The 20,430-nt window shown below is 47.2% G+C and overlaps 1 protein-coding gene across 3 annotated transcripts in view; it reads right to left on the minus strand.

Annotated features, from left to right (window-relative positions):
* Positions 1–20,430, minus strand: part of LOC135201857 (TBC1 domain family member 2B-like) — a 641,388-nt gene that overhangs the window by 520,324 nt on the left and 100,634 nt on the right. For all 3 annotated transcript variants that reach the window (XR_010311621.1, XM_064231151.1, XM_064231152.1), the window contains exon 4: positions 639–852. Coding sequence is in view for 2 of the 3 variants with exons in the window: in XM_064231151.1 (XP_064087221.1) it covers positions 639–852 (214 nt within the window). In the remaining variant the exon portion in view is untranslated. The remainder of the gene's footprint in view (positions 1–638; positions 853–20,430) is intronic.

Here is a 20,430-nt window from a genome sequence, read left to right on the forward strand (position 1 = left end):
CGTCACGCAATGTCTAGAAACAATAAATTAAATCACTTTCAAACCATCAGTCCAAACTTAATGCTTTGACAGTCATGCAAAGCATAATTCATAGGCACATATGCAGGGGGGTTACACTGTACAATTTTAGGCATCTCAGAATCAACTACTTTTCCTATAAAAAAAATATTTTCTTTTCAAAATTCAAGTTTACTGAGTAATGTAAACATACTAATACCAATAAGGTGCTAGAGAAAATCAAGTCTCTTTCAAAAATTGTTTCAAGAAAACATCTCAAACTCATCAGTGCTTATGGCTTACAAACCAGTCCCAAAGGGCAGACAAAAAGCAAGCATCGTAAAAGCAGACCTTGCTTTTTCACGTTGTCTCATGACAACCATTCGCGTCTACACTTGACAACTTTTTTATACTAACCTTGGAAGCTAGAGTTCCCCTACCCCAATCCTTGGGCCTACCTGTATGTAATTATAATATGTATCTGAATATTTACCAAAAAATTGAATAAATGATACTATAACAGCACATGAAATACCTATCATATTCTTTTACATATATAAATGGATTAACCCTATGACTAAATCAGTACATGCCACAGACTCATGAAACAATAAGGTATTGATCATCTTATAAGTACTTACATTCACTACTTGTTCTAAAGATTTTCCTTTGAGTACTGGGTAGAATGTTGGATAAAACTTGTCGAGCATCCATAAGAGTTGTAGGAGGCTTCAAAGGTGTGTTTTTGTCATCCTCATCACTTGGCCTTGTCACCGGTCTCATTAGATCTTTGTGTGGATCTGGGACTGGTAATGGAGTGCTTTTTTCATCTTGAATCAGACCCATTTCTGGACGCTGTAAGAAATTTAACACCTAAACTAGTATGTCATACATTTCATCTTCATCAACACCTAATTAACCTTATTATTAGATTTTCCCTTTACAAGCACAGATGTGAATCAAGTCTTTCCACTCTCTTCTGCACTGCGTATTTTCCTTCTGAATTCCCATTAGGTCTATGTTTGGTACAAAAGAGTTCAAACAAATAAAAACATGTTATTGTTATAATACAATTAAGTTTGTTCATACTTACCTGGCAGATATATATATAGCTGTATTTTCTGAAGTCCGACAGAATTTAAAAATTCGCGGCACACGCAGTGGGCGGCCAGGTGGTAGTACCCATTCCCGCCGTGGGAGGCGGATATCAGGAACTATTCCCATTTTCTATTCATATTTTATCAGTGCCACTGTCTCCTGAGGGGAGGTGGGTGGGCACTTTAATTATATATATCTGCCAGGTAAGTATGAACAAACTTAATTGTATTATAACAATAACATTTTGTTCATGAAACTTACCTGACAGATATATATATAGCTGAATCCCACCTTCGGATGGTGGGAAGAGACAGAATAGGATTTTTTGGGAAACTAAATTAAGTAGATGATATACATCTTAGTTCCTCACCTGTTAGCATAGCCGACTTCGTGATTACTGTCACCAAAGTCTGCTTCTGCGTTACTAGAGTTGCCAGCGAGGTAGAGACCTGTAATGCTGGTGCGCTCTAAATGATCTGTCAACGGGGGCGTGACCCCAATGTGACTAGACCATATGACCATACTTCTGAGGGCAACGAAGCTAAAACCACCACCTGACCTAACCTATCAAAGTTAGTTCCATAACTTCTAGGCTAAAGAAAAGGAACGCGCCTCAAGCGACCAACCCTTCAAAGAAAAATATCCCTTTTCTATAGGATAGGATTCGTGTTGCTTCCTGCCCCCAATAATATATCTACGGATATGTATGGTCCTAGCGACTTACGGATCGAAATGTCGTCTTCACATCCCGTCGGGAGTGTGAAGCGCAACAGAGTTGCTTCGCTAAAGCGTGGCACTCAGGATGTTACTGAGTGTCACGCTCTGTTGAAATGCTTCCGAGGCCGCGCCCTCACCTCTTGAGCATTCATATTAAGAAAAAATCTCAAATCTTTATGCAAACATAATGAATGAGGACCTCTTAAAAGAACTCCTTGGCTATAATGCCAGGGTGTTCTTGGACATGAACCAGTCTGGTCTTTTTACGGAACACCGCAGATTGTCGGGAGTGTGAAGCGAACACAGAGTTGCTTCGCTAAAGCGTGGCACTCAGGATGTTACTGAGTGTCATGCTCTGTTGAAACATGGCTTCCCGAGGCCATGCCGCCCTCACCTCCTTGAGCATTGCATATTAAAAAAAGAAAAATCTCAAATCTTTTATGCAACACAATGAATGAGTACCTCTTTAAAAAGAACTCCTTGCTATAATGCCAGGGTGTTTTTGGACATGAACCAGTCTGGTCTTTTTACGGAACACCGCAGATTGTCCGTTGACCTTGACTTTCTATAGTTTTATCAAGATAAAACTTGAGAGACCCTACAGGGCACAGGACTCTCTAATGCCCTTGCCCAATAATTTGTGCCATACCCTTGGTCTCCAAGCCTTCGGGTCAAGGGTTAGACAGGTTTTCGTTCTTATCAAGAATGGAATGCTTAGAGGACAGACCGCATTCTGTCCTTTAAAGCCAAAACCTCTGATGATGGCTAAAACCTCACTAACCCTCTTTGCCGTGGCTAGAGCGGTTAGAATATTAGCCTTTCTGGTCACGTGTATTAAGTTCGCAGAAAGGATAGGTTCGAATTGCTTTTGGCATCAGAAACTCAGACTACGTCTAAGTTCCATGTCGGAACCTTTGATCCAGAGAATTTTAAGATCTCCACAGACCTCAAAGATCGTGAAGCTTTGTTGTTTGACAGAACCGAATCTCTGAGCCTAGAGGCCGTCAACAACATCTCCAGAAAACGGCCTCCTCCGATTGAACACTGAAAATAGGCAGCACTGCTTTGCCTTGGCCAAGAGGCTGCCATTACTCTTGAAGATCTTATCGCTCTGTACCGTTGAAGACGAAGGTAGATATTGAATGCAACCTACGTCTTCACAGACAAATCGAGAGAAGGATTCTCAAGATTCTGAACCTGTGCCTACAAATGACTGAAAACGCTAACCGCTATTTCATTGCTGTCCGGTGAGAAGTCGTAGTTGCAATGAAAGCGGGGCGTTCTTCAGTAATGAAAACACAGGGGAAAGCTGCCTGAAGAACTGCTTCTCATGGGCTGAACATTTGGAAGTAGAGCTGTCAGGTCGGAGAGTAGGCGATGTCTTTTGACATATCTGTTAATTCGGGTTGAACAATGAACAATTGTACACCTACGAATATGAGATATTTTAAAGACAAACCCAGATGTCTGCAAAATCATTTGCATTATCGCAGTGCGATGCAGCGGGAGACTTGTACAGACTTCTGTTACCGTGCGTTAAACAGAAAGATGAAAGAGTCTAAGAGATATCTCTGTTGAAAATTCTCGCAATATCGAAGGCGATGGAATCTATCGTCACAGCAGTAGATGGTCCTTCATAATTGCGAGAAACCCCGTTAATCAGAGACCTAAGTCCATGATTGTTGGGCAGAGATACGGTTCGGTAGTCAATCAAAGCAGGAGAGAGAGAGAGACATAACCAACCGTGCATCTCGGAGGCCCAGCTGATACTGAGCTGCTATCAGGCAGTTCAATACGCAGTAGCTGAGCTTGAGCTCCCGCTGACTCGTCATCCTGAGTTGCCAGGTAATCCATATTCCACAAAGGAATGCGTTCGGCTAGAACCACCGAGCATAAAAGATATGCTCGAGCAATTATATTTAGGCGAAACGAATTTCGGTAAATATAAAAGTTGAAATGGTGTTGTCGTGACAAAAACCATAAGTATATAAAATTGAAACAAACTCCTGGGAGGTTGCAGGCAACCCAGAGTTGCAGTTCAATTAGAATACTTCTCGTCTAAGTCGCAATCCGTAGAATAACTAGGATATGCGCCTACCCCTCGGACAATTCAACTGCTTCGTAGAATCATGTCTCGAGGTTAATATACGTAGTATATTTATAGGATTCTGAACAACGATATCCATCCTAAATTCTTTCCTTCAAGAAAACAAAATAAGGAGATTGGAGATCGACCACCTTCGATCTCTATCAAAGAGAGTGAAGGAGAAGTCTTCCTCGAAGGAAAGCTTCAATGGTGAACAGAATACTAACTGCCTGAGTTGCCAGCTACTCCCTTTACGAAGGAATAGGTATGATATTATCGAGCAAAAGGAAACTCTCAAGCAGGCCTATTTAAACGAAACAGAATTCGCTAAAAACAGAAGCTGAGTCGGTGTTGTCGTAACAATACCTGAAGAGTTGTTCTTACTCCGAAAACTCTTGGAAGGTTGAAGGGAGTGTCAAATAAATACATTAGAACAACAGTTCTTTCGGCTTCTATCCGCAGAGGTAAATACGATATGCGTATATGACTTGACCCATGCGTTAGCAAAATGACTCAAAGATAAACTACGTAAGTATTGTAGTAATTTGAACATCGAATTCTCTACTACATCTTTCCTCGACGAGGAAGAGAGAAAGAAAGGAAAACGACTGTCCACGCTCTAATGAATGAGGCTTTTTAAAAGAACTCCTTGACTCTTTGCCAAGACTCTTTTCCAAGAAAAAGGAGTAATATTCGAATAGAGATCATCAAGAGAGAACCGAGGATCGAAAAGGACCGTTCAATGTTCTTATGATATTGGACATAAGACTTCCTGGATCTAGTCTACAAGTCTTTTTCTTACTCCCCGGATGAGCCTCTGAAAATGAATGAGAGCTCTTCCGAAATTTGTTAACGAGTTTATCCGCTTAAACGATAAAAACGTTAAAATCTATGTCAATGAGAACTACCCCATTTATGAGGGGTTCCCCACTTAAATGACAAAACGTTTAGTATCTTGACAATGGGGAAAACGTCCTTACTTGACAAAACTATTAGCACTTTGCTAATAGGGGAAAACCCTTTAACATGACCGAAAGTCACCCAGGAATCCGAGTATATAATCTTCCCGATTCTCAGAGAAATCGATGAAGAGGAAAGAGGGATCGAAGAAAAAATTCGGGTATGTCTCTCTGCTAACTCCGAATCCTTTTTTCTGTAAAGGAATGTCCTGTGGAGAGTCCTGAAAAAACCTCGTCTTGACGAGCGTTTATAAAGCGTCAAGCGTCCTAAGAAACGTCGTGAACAGCAAATAAGACGCCTTTACTCTCGCAAAGCGTCCTGCCAAGCTTCCACCGAAGCGTCCTGGCGAATGTCCACAAAAGCGTCCTCATAAGCGTCCTCAAAAGCGTCCTCAAAAGCGTCCTGCCGAGCGTCCTCAAAAGCGTCCTGGAAAGCGTCCTCAAAAAACGTCCTGCTTAGCTACGAGCGTGTCTGAGCAGAGAACACCAAGTCTTCTGAACGACGTTTCAGAGAGGAACTCGTTGAGCGCCCTGATGCATGCAAGGCCCGCCAAGAGGCGTCCTGGCGAGCGAACTTTCCAACATCTCAATGTTACGACGAACCGCGTTTTGCATATGACGTTGAATATTTTCAAGGGACGTCCTCATGGCGAGTCTCCATGGAGAGCCGCACGCTGCTCCTGAAGTGTGTGAACACTAAAGGAAGACGTATGGCTTTCGTCTTCAAGACGGGCCTTAAAGACCTTCATACCTTCTTACAAAGACAGTGGCCGCCTGTGCGACAACTTGCGTCTTAGTAATGCAAAAGACCATCTCCAGAAACGCACTCAGAGACATAAGTTGTTTGACTGTGCAAAGCAGCTTGCCGGACGTCAAACTTATCAGCTTGCTTTTTCGAAGTAAAGCGAACGTTACATAACGTATACGGAGCGCCATTAGGAGAGGAGACGAATACTGAGTTGCTCCTCCAAAAGGTGGAATCTAGAATGTCCTTGATTACCAAATCCTTTTGGAATGCTAGCGAGGTTGAAACAGCTCTAACTTCATGAGCGTTCACTCGCAGGAGGCTCAAATCACTCTTCTGGCAAGATGAATGAGCCTCCTTAATATTTCCCTTAGGAAAAGAGCCAGTGCATTCTTCGAAAAGGGTAAATGTGGTCTCTTCCTGAGCACCATACATTACCCGAAGGACCTCTTACTTCCTTCGTTTATGTAAATATAACTCGAGAGCCCTGACAGGGCACAGGACTCTTTCATCCTCTCGTGACGAGAGAGAGAGGACGTGAAGCGTCCTCTTCTCTAAAGCTTCTTTAGGGGGCGCGAGTCCTTCCGAGAGCTCCAACCCCTGTGTGGGGAGGACGCCTCGGAGGAGGAGAAGCAATCCTTCAAGATTCGTGCACGTGCTCGATCTTCGGCAGCCTGGGAAGCGACCACAGGACCTGCCGAAAGGAAGCCAGATCAGCATGAAAAACCCGTAACCTTCCTTCGGCTTTTGACATGCCCTCTCCCTGGTTTCCTGGGAGTCCTACAGAGGTCTAGGCCTAGAGGCGTTATGGGGCCGATCTGACGTTCCCTCCTAACGAGAGAGAAAAAAACGTTGAAAGCGTCCTTTTTACTAAAGCTTCCTTAAGGAGGCGCGAGTCCTTCCGAGAGCTCCAAACCCTTGCGCGGGGAGGACGCCTCGGAGGACGAGAAGCAATCCTTCAAGATTCGTGCACGTGCACGATCTTTAGCAGCCTGGGAAGCGTCAACAGGTTCTGCCGAAGGGACGCCAGATCGGTGGGGAGCCCCCGTAACCCTCTTGCGGCTTTCGACATGCCCTCTCCCTGAATCCTGGGAGTCCGACAGAGGTCCAGGCCTAGAGGCATTATGGGGCCGATCTGACGCCCCCTCCACAACACAAGGGGCACTACACTTCACAACACTGATTGGAGAGCGAGCACTTTAGTCTAAGATTACTTGATGTAATCCTCTAGCAGACACTTCTTCTAGGCCCGTAAGCCATACCACAGGGTTAGGCAAAATAAAATCTACAGGAGGTTAGAAGGTTCATTATTTCTACCTTCTGTTTACCTTTCTATAGTTTTATCAAGATAATGTGGAGGAAAACTCCTGATTCTAACACGCTCTAAAATGCGTACATGAATCCTCCTTCTTCCGTAATCAGTCACACATTACACTAATTACATTGAACTTATGCAAAGAAAACATGTAAACGTCATATATACTAAGCGAGTGTCTACCGAAAGTTCCGGTAGCCTCACCTTACCATGCAGACAACAAAGTCTGAAGCTAGGCTAACTAGCTTCAGACATCAAATGCAATGAAAAAATTTACGATAGCGTATGCCTAGCCACAAATCCAAGTTAATAATCGAAAGAATAATTAGGATACTTAAGCGGCTAATGAAGTTTTCAAAATCCTAGGCGGAGGTCTGTAAACAGTTGTTTACCGACCGGCGACAGAAAAAAATATGAATAGAAAATGGGAATAGTTCCTGATATCCGCCTCCCACGGCGGGAATGGGTACTACCACCTGGCCGCCCACTGCGTGTGCCGCGAATTTTTAAATTCTGTCGGACTTCAGAAAATACAGCTATATATATATCTGTCAGGTAAGTTTCATGAACAAATTGCAAATTCAGATTACTTGACAAACAATGAAAAATTACAGTGTATATCTTAACTCAGTCATTTGTACTATTAATATAACTACATTTAGACCCTCAGACAGTGACCTACAATACAAGAGGGCTCTGAGGACTCTCATCACGTGCCATGACATTTTATAACTTACTGACCAAAGCTGCCTATGTGAGTTTTTGTCTAAGACCATAGCAAAATGCATGGCTGAAGAATGCTGGAGAGCTACACTGTATTCATGGAATATAATAAAACATGGACAGTAATCCCTCTATCATCAGCACTTCCCCTGTCCATACTTCAACTCCGACTGCACCTTTTTCAGTGCAACTATGTATTATGTACTAAACTGCACTGAATGGCAAGGAATGACAAATTTTCTAAGACAATTTTTATTTTTCATAGCTACAAACCTTCGGTTTTAACAATAGGATCATTTCTAGCGCCTAGCTGGATCCGGTTAAATCGCAGATGAAAGCAAGGAATCTTGTGATATCTGGCAATGTGTGCTATATCGGGTGAAGAGTGGTCAAGGACCATGCATCTACGTCACCGCGTCAGTCTTTTCCTAACCGCCTGGGCAAGAGTTGTGGTTGACCTCTCTCAGCCTTTACCCGGTTCATTGCCCATTTCGAGTGTGTGTGTGTGTGTGTGTGTTATTATGGCTTCTTCTGCTCCTTCTCGGCCTCGTCAATGTGTGTGCGCCCCGGAACTCCAAGTTTTCTGTGTCTTCATTTTTTGGCTTCGGCTGCGACTGATCCCCACATCAGTTGTAGTACGTGTCACTCTAATGTTTGTACACGATGAATCCTTACACAGAATGCCGTGCGTGGCCTAAAGAGCAGTGGAAGCTGTTTTATAGAGAGAGGGAGCATTGTAGGGTTTCTACTATTCCTTCATGGATGGGTTTTTCGTCCCCTTTTCCTGATGCTTCGTTTCCTGCTGCGATCACACCCCATAGTAATGTTGTGCCTTTGTCCCCTTCCTTTATTTCCATTGATTCGTCGTTGGAAGTATCGGGAGGCCCTCTGGCTGATTTTTTAATGTCGTCCCTTCTTCTTTGGGAGTTAATTTGATTCCTGAGAGGGAGGAGGCTTTTTCATCATGTTTTATTACAGAGTGGGAGGCGTCCAAGATGGTGGCGCTTTGTAAGACGCTTGGGCTATGGGGTTCTCCGTCCTTGGAGGGTTTGCTGATGCACTTCATGGATGCTTGCTACCCCACCACCTGATGCTGTCCAGGCCCTCCCCCCTCCACCCGGCCTCGTCTTTGTGGGTAGCCGAGGTCAGCCATTTTGTATTGCTCCGCCAGCAACAGCTGCCACATCTTCGAGTCAGAGGGAAGCCATGGTGTCAGCCCTGCTAGTGACATTACGGGGTCAATCATTTTGTATCTCTCCACCAGTGGCGTCTGCTTCCCGTTCGGATCGAGGGGAAGCCGTGACGTCATCGCCACTTATGAAGTCACTTCCATTGATGACGTCACTCCCAGTTGTCTCCTATGCGTTGCCTCGCTCGTCTACGTCATCGTTCGCTGCCGTGACATCATCTCTGCCATCCAGTTGGCTGCATCTCCCTTCCATGGAATCGGACCCTTCTCTTGCTGATCCATCTGAGGCTTTATGCCAGGCAGTTCTTAAGAGACTGGACTCTGTTTTGGAAGATAAGTTGGCTGCCATGTCGGCTGGGAAGACTGGAAGCAAGCGTGCTGCATCGCCCCTGCCTCCTGCAAAGAGATTGCGTAAAGAGCCAGTGCTGTCTTTCTCTCCTTCTCCCACATCTCTGCTGTGTTGGCTATCAAGTGTTGGAAGGCTAAGGACTTTGCCTTTTCTTCACTTGCGAGTGAGGAGCAACACGCCCGTGTTCCTGAGTGTTGGTGTTTCGGAGAGTGTCAGTGTATCTTCCCATGTGCGATCTGCTTCTTCCTCTGCATCGAGTCGTGAGCATATTACAACCTTCCCCTTTCGTGCACATATTGCAGGCACTCCCATGTCTTCTCCGGGGCCTATTCATCGCCATAAGGATCTCAAGGCGTCTGTCAAGAGGTTGAAGGTTGTGAGCGTGGAGCTGGTGCAGCAGGAGTGTTTGCCTGCCCCTCTCCCTGGTACTTTCAGGAGTTCGACTGCAAGGGACTTTCATTCGATCAAGTATTTGGGATTCCTCTCCAACTCATGTTCATACGTCTGCCACACCCGTGCCAATTTGCGGTCATGTTAGAGTCATCTGTTGGGAGAGTGTGTAGTGATGTTCCTGGTGTTGTGGTTGGTTCGTCGTGGGAGTCAGCGCTTGGATCCAGCCCAGACAGGTTAGTTGTTGGTGTTTCGGACTTTTTGGCTGCTGGTTCCTCTGTTAATTTAAATGAGGCAGGACCTTTAGATGAGCCTGCACACCCTTCTCATCGTCAGTCTCAATTGCTGGAGCAGGAAGAGGGAGACACGCAAAAGTTTTTATCTTCCTTTTCAGAAGTTGTCGACCTCATTCGTAGATTCAACAATTTGGGGAGTAGGACTCAGGCTCAGTCTTCTTACACTCCTTCCTGCTTGGAAGCCTTGCTGGGAGCTACGCAGGATGCCAAGTCATTGTTTCAGCTTCCCTTGTCGGGGCACGTCCCATCAGTCTTGCATAAGGTTAATGCCTCTGTTTCAGATCAGGACGGTTTGCTTCGCTCTAGGGGCTCTGCCAAGCTGCTACCCCCGCCTCTCACGAGGCATAGGAAGTACTATGCTACAAACTCTGCCTTTTTTATATCCCTTCAATTTAACCCGGATGTCATTCGTCTGAAGCCGTGATTGACTTTGGAGTAGGTGAGGTCAGTGGCTCCATCCCTGTCTCCACAGGATGCCTCAGCATTGGAATCTACGGCAGCTTCCATGTTGCACACGGTTTCTTGGCTGGACTTCTGGTCTATGATCTTTGCCAAGATAGCTTCTGAAAGGTCCCCAGAAGGGTTGATGAGTGCATCCTCTCTTGCCAGTTTGTTGCAGTCCAGAGGCAAGGCGTTTTCATATATGGCTCACCTCAGTGTTAATTTATGGGCTAACCTTCTCCTGATTAGAAGAGACACAGCTTTATCCAGGATGGAAAGATCAGTTGACCCTGAGCCCTTGCTGGCATTGAGGAGTGGAGATCTGTTGGAGTCTCAATTTTTCTTCCCTTGGACCGAGCTGGAGGATGCGATAGACAGGCACCAGGCTGACACCAAGGACAGATTAGTGCATAAGGCTGTGTCTAAGTCTGAGTCTCATCCTCGGAGACATCCAGCTCCTCCTCCTCCCCTTGCCCAGCAGCAGTCACGAAGATCATCGCCTGGTAGGCTGTTGAGGAGTTCGGTTTTGGCAAGGCCTTCCTGTTCATCCCAGCCTAGGTCAGAGGACCAACGTCCCTTTCGCTCCCATTCCTTTAAGCAGAGAAAGGGCCCAAGGGGCAGAGGTAAAGGGGGCCGTTGGTAGGTTAGGCGCCTCTCCCTCTCCTGAGCTACGGGTGGGGGGAGGGGGTGCCTGGTGGGCCATTGGGCCAAGTGGCAGAGTTATGGAGTGGAGAAGTGAGTGGTAGATGTCCTTCAAGTGGGGTACCTACTGCCATTCGACTTCTCTCCTCCTCTCTCGGACAAGCGGCAGCTCAGGAGGGTGTATCCTCCAGATTCTCTGAAGTTCTCGGTTCTTCGGGAGGTAGTGCAGAATATGCTGGACAAGGATGCAATGGAGGAAGTGGTGCGTCCGTCTCCTGGGTTTTACAGTCTCATCTTCTTGGTGCCTAAGGCGTCGGGAGGTTGGAGACCTGTGATCGACTTATCCACATTGAATCACTTCATCAGGAAGACACGGTTCAAGATAGAGACTCCACGTTCATGTTGGCAGCTGTGAGGGAAGGCGACTTCATGCTATCGATAGACTTGAGGGAAGCATACTTCCAGATCCCTATTCATCCGACGTCCAGGAAGTTCCTTCGCTCCTCTCTCTGGGACAAGGCTAACCACAGCCCCTCAAGTGTTCACAAGAGTCTTCTCTCTCGTATCAAGTTGGACCCATGCTCAGGGAATCCGTTTGCAGAGTTACCTTGACGATTGGTTGGTCTTGGCAGGTTCCAAGGAAAAGTTGCTGTAGAGCAGAGATTGTCTGCTTTGGTTCTGTCTGGAACTGGGCATTGTGTTAACCAGGAAAAGTCAAACCTCGTACCAGGTCAAAGGATTCTCTATCTAGGCATGGTCATCGATACAGCAGTTGCAAGAGTTTTCCCTATGGATCAGAGGTTGGAGAAGTTGCGAGTGGTGGCATGCGACTTCCTGTCGGAACCACATCAGTCAGCTTATCAGTGGCAGGTTCTTCTGGGAATTTTGTCTTACCTGGAGAAGCTGGTCCCTCATGGGCGTCTTCATCTTCGGTCTCTACAATGGAGACTGGGGGAATTCTGGTCTCCAGCGAAGGACTCACCCATTAAAGGTTCCTCTGTCTCTGGAAGTGAGAGAAGACCTTCATTGGTGGTTGGACGACCGAAATCTTTTGAGATGTCCCTCTGCGTTCTCTTCCATCGAACTTCCTTATGTTTTCAGACGCCTCCCTCGTAGGTTGGGGGACTCATTTTCGAAGATGCCAAGGCCCAGGAGGAAAACTGTCTTGAGCATCAAGTTCCTGTCAGATGAGCAATACAAAGGCTCATATGGACCTTTAGTGAAGCTCTTGAGAACCAAGGAAACATCCCACGTCGGAGGCCTGAGCTCCCTAGAACTCGATTACTCAAACCCCTTAACTAGCAAGGAAAGTTCCCAGGACGGTAAAATCATTTAAATTCTACTGCATTACTATATCTTCACAGATTTACCCACAAAGTGGTTAATTTTAACTGTCAGCGCTACCAATGCTGCAGGTAGAAACTAGTCATATGAGTTAGCTGTGTTACCATTGGCAACGCTGCTGCAAATACCGGCCACCAGAGGCCAGTCTTCACAATTGTTTCTGTTCACGGTACTGTCAGGACATGTCCTGCAACACACAAACTTTTTATTGGTCTTTAGCCTGACACCCATACATATTTGACCTTGGAATTCTGGATTAAGACCTTGGCATTGTATTACAACTATGCTCCTGGTTTTTGTTCCGGTTTTTTATTGATTTGGACCTTCTCCTGGTATTGGACCTTCTCCTGGTATTGGCCCAGCTTGGACTGGACTTGAGATGAACAAGCTACATAAAGAAACACCGTCAGCCAATGCCTCTACGTCCGCCACGCTTTCCGAGCAAGTTGCTGAGGGAAATGTCGGAGCTCTTCGGTACTGCTCTACATGGAAGCGGAGGATGAGTAACCTCAAACATGACAGACATTTCCTTATGTATTACTTGTAAGAAAGTTCATTGCAGCATCAGACAGAGGTGTGAGGAGTGTGGAGATAAGTCGTTATATAAGAGCTAAAATAAGGCAGGTGTAGAAACACAAGCATTAGTTAAGGAAGCACTAGAATCAGAGCTATTTAGAAGACAGATTGTCATCCAGGATGTCTATCTTATTTGCTAATTCAATGAATAAGCTAACTAAGAGTAAGGATAATGGTAATAATAGTAGTATAAGTGATGCTAATCACTCTTTTTCAGGCCCCCTGCCTGTTCCAGAGGCAGCCCTAAAGGGTGCCAGGGGTCATCGAGACCCACAAGCCTGGAAGGTAGGATCTGCCAGCCGCCCCCCCCCCCCCCCCCACCCCCCCCCCGACACGGAGGAGGCAGTGTTAGTAGCAGTTTCCCCCATTCCCTCTCAAGGTGTAAGTTCTGAGGTTGACGTAAACCTAAGTCGGATACAGACAAGTAGGGATAATGGGTTATGAAGTGTTCAGGAAGGAAGAGAAGTGCAGGCTTCTTTGGGTTCATTTTCTGTTGTATTAGTTTCTAGTGTGACAGTTCGTCTTTAGAGGCATCTTTGGTTTTATTTCCTGCTTTGAATTCTTTGCAACAGAGGGTTTCTGAGTCCTTGGTTGGTCGTTCAGAAGCTGTTTCGGCTTTGTTGGGTTCTGAAGTGTTGAATAGTGCTCCTTCATCTTCGAAAGTTCTGTTTTTTTCTTCTTCTGTGGATAAACTTCGTTCGTCTTGTGGTGGTGGATAATCCAGTATGAAGAGAAATTGAATAACATTAACAATGGTTGGCATAGTGTACACAATTTGAACATGAAATGAGCATAGGATTGTATGATAATTCAGTGCAAAATGTAATTGAACAAGAATGAGAATCAGATTCAGTCTGACTTCAGCATTATAATAGTATTATATGTATCCTCACAGTATAATCATAGTATAGATACTAAATAGCGGTCAGTTGTTTGCTTTGAAATCTGCTGATGGCGAATACGAGTTTGCGTCACCATATTTAACTAATTTTTCTGATTGGCCAGCTGTGACTGACGTTACAGCTCTTTGCCACTTATATCATGTTTGTTGTCTTGCAGTAAAGCAGTTTTTTAACTATGTTGACATTTTAACATAGCTAATTATGGTGTCTTGTGCCATATAAATCTGAAATCATGAGAAATTTGTACATTTCATTGCTTTCCAAGAATATTCCCACAGGTGACAGAATTCCGTAGTATGACGTCTTCATCCATTTAGCAGACAAATTTCTGTTAGTCGGGCTTGCGGTAATTATATTAAGCTTTATGTCAACTACAGTTACATATACAGGGTGTTTCAAAATTAGAGGCCCCCCCCCCCCAATCTACAGCATAAAATAAAATTGTATAGACAAAAACAAAAGTAATTCAGAACAGGTATTTATTTAAGTTTCTCTCTAGAGTATTTAATATTTTGTGTGGCCTCCAACTGCTTGTACCACAGCCTGCATTCTTGAGGGGTATGATTTCAGCAAATTGTAAAACTAGCTGAGACTCAACTCCATTTCCCTGTGCACTTCAGTCACCTCTCTTCGTGGTTGTCAAGGCTTGATATACCATCATAGTTCACTGTGGGCACTTCAACATGATCCTTCAAGATACTACCAATGTTTTCACACACATTAAGGTCAGGGGAGCTAACTGGAAATTCACTTGACGAAAAAAAATCGATACCACTGTTTCGAAGCAGCTACTACATTTTCAGGATCTTTGAGGAAAGCAAATACATACTCCACCAGTAAGCACAGTTTCTCTGAAGTATTCGCAATTCCATAACTGTCCTCTTTATTTGATGATCCACATTAACCGTTTGGCTGTGAAACAGAGAAAAATTCCCAAACTTTAGGAAATTTCATAACTCGGTGATAACGCACGTCATTGCTGATATCATCCAAATTTACAACCCAAAATGATGTCATTTTTATGATTTGGCTTCCTGACTGTGGAAATGAAGAATTCATCTGATGCAGCAACATGGAGAAAGTCAGCTTCATCCCAATCTTTAAGAAATGAACCACAAACTCACAATATTTGAAAGTAAATTGTATTTTTTCCAACTATACAAACCTGAGGTCCTTTACATAAGGAATTACTATTCAGCACCAGCTGGACCGGTCGTAAGATTTACTAACAATGTAGTTTGGCAGTAACTGCTTGTCCGATGGTTGGGAGTCCCGCCCGACTGGAGGTAAACATATCACTTTGCTTTAACCCCAGGAACAGAGAGAGGGGTAGCATGAGGTGGACTATATGTAAAGGACCTCAGGTTTGTATAGTTAGGAAAAATACAATTTATTTTCAAAAACTGATTTGTTCCGACATGTAATACAAACCCTCGGTTCTTAACATAAGGAAGACTCACTTATTGGTGGGTGGAATCTGAGTCTTGTGAAGAGACTGGTGTTCGCCCAACCTTCGTTCCATCCCTGGTCGTATGAGCAAAGGGGGGAACCTAGCCTCTGTCCAACTGATCGGAGTGTGCACTGCAAGATCAGTGGTCAGACCTCTGGACCAATTCATAAGAGGGAGGCAAGAGTACCTCTTATGAATAGCAAGCAAGAACTAGGTCCTATGTAAGAGTCAAATATAAAGTATTGGGTTTGTCTCTCACTGGTGTCCACTTCCCCCCTTGTTAGGGAAGGGACGGATAAACGCTTCTATCCTTAATGAAAGGGATAGAATGGAGCTCGGTTACATAGCTTACCTGCATCGCAGTCCTGTCCAGCGTAGTGATGACCGCCACCCTCTGCCCGCAGGGAGAGGGAAGAAAAAGAGGAAGAGAAGCCAGTCATGCTCTCATTCACTATCCATTCATGCAGTCTGCAGTCTCACAAGGACAAGATGCTACCTTGTCCTGTAAAGGAGCTGGGAGAGCTACACAACTTGTTGAGCAGCCAACACAGGTCCTGAGGAAAAAGTGTCCAAGGACCTGTGGGCTATATCCTGAAGGTAGAAGGAGGTGAAGGTGGTCTGGTTGGCCCAAACCCCTGCCTTCAGTACCTGTGCCACGGACAAATTCTTGCGGAATGCAAGGGTTGGACCAATGCCTGACTTCGTGGGCTCTTGGACGAAAGGTACTGGTGTCAGCACTCCTGTCGGAGTCGCACACTTTCCGGATTACCTCACGAAGCCAAAAAGAAAGTGTTCTTGTACACTTCTTACTTGGTAAACCCTGGTCCTAACGAAGAGGCGTCAACACTCAGGCCTGAGGTGTCGAGTTTTCTTCAGATAGCGCCGTAGCACCTTCACAAGACAGAGCAGCATCTCACCCGCATCATTATCGGTGAAGTCTTCCAGAGAGGGGATCGTGAAGGACTCGAACCTGGCGTCAGGGACAGAAGGGTTTCTTTGTCTTCGCTACGAAGTCCGGGACGAAATTGAGCGTAACTGATCCCCATCCGCTCGAGTGTTTAATATCAAAGGAAAGACCGTGGAGTTCTCCTACTCTCTTTGCTGATGCCAGGGACAGCAGAAAGATGGTCTTGAGGGTCAGATCCCTGTCTGACAACTCTCAGAGCGGCTAGTAGGGTCTGTGAGCCAAGCTCCTTAAGACAAGAGTCACATCCCACCCCGGGGGCCTGAGTTCCCTGGGTGGGCAAGACCTCTCGAAGCTCATCATTAGGAGTGATATTTCCCTGGAGGTGGATATATCGACTCCTCGCAGTTTAAGGACTGGGGCCAGGGCAGCTCTGTATCCTTTGACTGCAGAGACAGAGAGAAGCTTCTCTCGGCGAAGAAAAATGAGGAAATCCACTACCTGCTGAAGAGTGGCTCTGAGTGGAGAGAGACCCCGTCTACGACACCAACCACAGAAGACGGACAACTTTCCCTGGTATACTGTTGCAGAGGACTGTCTGAGGTAACCAGCCATCTCTGTTGCTGCTCGGTGAGAAAAGCCTTTCGCTCACAAGAGATGGTGGATAACCACCAGCCGTGAAGACAAAGGGAATGAACTGCCTGGTGATACAGTTCTGCGTGCGGTTGGCACAGGAGGTTGTGCCATGGGGTAATCTGTCGCAGTGCTTCCGAGAGAAGAGCCAGCAGATCCAGATACCAAATGGCCTGGGGACATTTGGGTGCCACCAGAATCATCTGAAGATTCCTGGCGATCAGCACTCTGCTTATTACCTTGCGAATCAGGCAGAAAGGGGGAAAGGCGTAAACTAAGAGGTTGTCACATGGGTATTGGAACACGTCCTCTGCAGCTGCCGATGGGTCCACCACAACTGAGAAGAAAACCTGAAGTTTTCTGTTGTACCGGGTGGCGAACAGACCCACTACTGGACGCCCCCATAGGTCGAACAGCCTTTCCGCCACGTCTATGTGTAGAGACCATTCAGTCCCAATCACCTGCTACTGGTGGCTGAGCTTGTCTTGCCACTACATTCATCTTGCCTGGAATGTATCTGCCTGACAGCTCTACCGAGTGAGCTACGGCCCACTCGTGCATCTGCATCGTCAACTGGTGCAACAGGAGGGACACTAGGCCCCCGTTTGTTGATGTATGCCACTACCATGATGTTGTCGCTCATCAACACCACTGAGTGTCCCATTACTCCTTCCCAGAACTCTTGTGGAGTGCGAGGAACGCAGCCTTGAGTTCCAGGAAGCTGATGTGAAGATGCCTGTTGTGATGGTTCCACACTCCTGCAACCAGCAACTCTTCCAGGTGTGCACCCCAACCCTCAGTCGATGTGTCTGAGAACAGCAGCATCTCATGAAAGGGGAGTGTGCAGGGGCACTCCTATTAAGAGGTTCCTGTCATCTAGCCACCAGGCCAGGTCCACCCTTACTTCCTCCGGAGAGGAACCAGGAAGGATTGTGGATCCCATGCCTGTGACCAGCACTCGTTTAGTCTCCACTGGAGAGACCGCAGGTGAAGACGCCCGTGAGGGACTAACTTCTCTAGTGACGACAGGTGACCGATCACGACTTGCCACTGCTGAGCTGACTGTTAGTGACGACAGGTGACCGATCACGACTTGCCACTGCTGAGCTGACTGTTCCTGTCGTGACAGGAACCGTCTGGCTGCCTCCATGAACCTGCTGATCCGCGAGTCTGTGGGGAAGACTCGTGCTGCTACCTTATCGATCAGCATGCCCAGGTATTTTATCCCCTGCTTGGGTTCAAGATCTGACTTCTCGACATTTACCATGATCCCCAGATCGCGGCATAAGTCAAGGAGTTGATCACTGTCCTGTACCAACTGCGAGCACCAGCCAATCGTCGAGATACCTCATCAGACGTATCCCGACTGAATGGGCCTAAGCCGACACTCAGAGTGAACACTCCTGTGAACACCTGTGGGGCGGTTGAGAGACCAAAACAAAGTGCCCTGAATTGGTACACCGTCCCATTGAGGATAATGCAGAGGTACTTCCTGGAGGACTGATGGATGGGTATTTGAAAATACGCATCCTTCAGGTCCACCGAAAGCAGGAAATCGTTCTCCCTGATGGAATCGAGCACTGAGCATGCTGTTTCCATTGTGAACCGAGTCTGGAGAATGAATTGGGTCAAGGGAGAGAGATCTATCACCGGTCTCCAGCCCCCCGTAGATTTCTCCACCAGGAAGAGTCGGCTGTAGAAACCAGGTGACTGATCTCGCACGATCTCCACAGCTCGTTTCCTCAGCATGGTCTTGGCTTCTTGTTTTAGTGCTACATCCCTGGCAGAACCGAGGACATACGTCTGAAGGTGAACCGGGTGTGACGTGAGGGGTGGCCTCGACTCAAAGGGCAGTAGATATCCCTCCCAAAGGACATCCACTACCCAGGTCTCGGCTCCTTAGCGCTGCCAAGTTGCCCAATGGCTCACCAGGCACCCCTCCACTTCCGGCAGCAGGTGAGGGGGACCGCTGTCCCTAGTGTTTCCCTCTCTTCCCCTTCTGCTTAGCTGCTCTCCCACAAGAGGAGGCTTGGGAGGAGGGCTGACGCTCACTCCTCGAAGCAAAAGAGGAAAGCTGGGTCTTTACTCGCACTGCCCTCGATGGTGCTAGCATCTTGGGAGCGGAGGAAGTGCTAGTTAAGCTCCGAAGCTTGGCTGCAGTTGATCGAGACTCCCCAGAAGTCTTCGAAACTGCCTGGTGTACTAGGCGGTCACTGTACTGAGTTCTCCACTTTTCCACCAGCAACAGTCCGTTACGAAACCCCAGTGTTACCTCTCAACTGGCCGCTCTTGTTACATTAGCCAGGACTGAGTCCCGTTGTCTCAGGACCAGGTTGGCCCACAGGTTGGCCGTCTGGTGGGCGAGGTAGGAGATGGCCCTATCTCCAGACTGGCAGAGTCTCCCAAAAACCGTCTTCCTTGCGAACGATAGCTCCCGAGGAGGCTGCGACTCTGGATACTGTGAGGGACCACAGATCCAGCCAGGAGACGGCCTGGAAAGCTGCCATGGCAGTCGCTTCCAGGGCCGATGCCTCTTGCTGTGAGAACCAGAGGTTCTCAGACAGCAGGTGAAGAGGCACTCCTGGAGTTAATCTAGCTATCTCTGGGTCAACCTGGTCGGTCGGCAACAGGTCTACCGAAGGCATGTAGAAATGCCGCTGGCGAGGCAGAGGAGGGGAAAGCAGCTTGTCCGACTTGCTGGACCTGAGTGAATCTTCCTGTCCGTAGACACGAGCATTCGCCTGGTCCAGCACATCGGCCAAGGTGGACCAGGGTAAACCCACCGTCGCTCTGGGCTCCTTCTTAGGTTCCCAGAACGACTCTAACCTCAATGGAGGGTCAGAGGGAGTAACTACCGATCTTTCCCCGAAGTCGTTGTGCTGACAAATCAGCGCAATGACATCTGCAAAGGACTTCTGTTTCTCGGGGGTGATCGCGTCCTGAGGCAATGGACCATCAGATCCATCCAGGCCGATCACCTTCCAAGACACTCTTCCTTCAGGAGGAAGAACCTCGTCAGACCCCTCGTGGTCTCCTCCAACCACTTGCGCATACAATCTGCTAGGTCCAAGGACCGAGCCAGGATCGTAGGCTCTCATGGCGGGACATTAAGGAGCACACTCCTCGCGGTCACTCCTGTTTGCCTCGCTCCTCCTGGTGTAGCCCAAGGAGGTTGAAGGGACAGGTGAGGAAGACCTGACGCTCCTGCCCTATCTACCAGCAGAGCCAGTGGGCTGGGAGGACTGCAGGCGATCACTAACCCGCGGTGGTGATCGGGCTGCAGGTCTGGACCAGAGGTCTCCTTGCGGAGAAGCGCAGGCCCAAGGAAGGTAGCGTTGGTCTTGTGCATCAGGAGAGCTGCTACCAGTCGTGGGAGCTGTCCAGTCCCGGTGGGAGCGACGGTCGGGTGACTGGTATTGTCAGTGACGCGGTGAGAGTGAGCAACGTCCTCTCAACGCCCCACAGTGCCAAGTCCAGGTGACTGGGGGGACCTCTTCCCAGCCTCAACACGTGAACGGTCTGGTGGGACCATCACGTCAACCCTGGGAACCGGGGGATTGCTGCGAGAGCGATCGCTGGTCAGGCAAGAGTCACCTGAGCGACTCTTTCCAACCTTCCGCTCCGTGCCTGAATCCTGACGGTGAGCGTACTCAGCAGTCTGGACCTTGGCTGCT

This window comes from Macrobrachium nipponense, chromosome 28 (genome assembly GCF_015104395.2).
Source record: "Macrobrachium nipponense isolate FS-2020 chromosome 28, ASM1510439v2, whole genome shotgun sequence".
NCBI lineage: Eukaryota > Metazoa > Arthropoda > Malacostraca > Decapoda > Palaemonidae > Macrobrachium > Macrobrachium nipponense.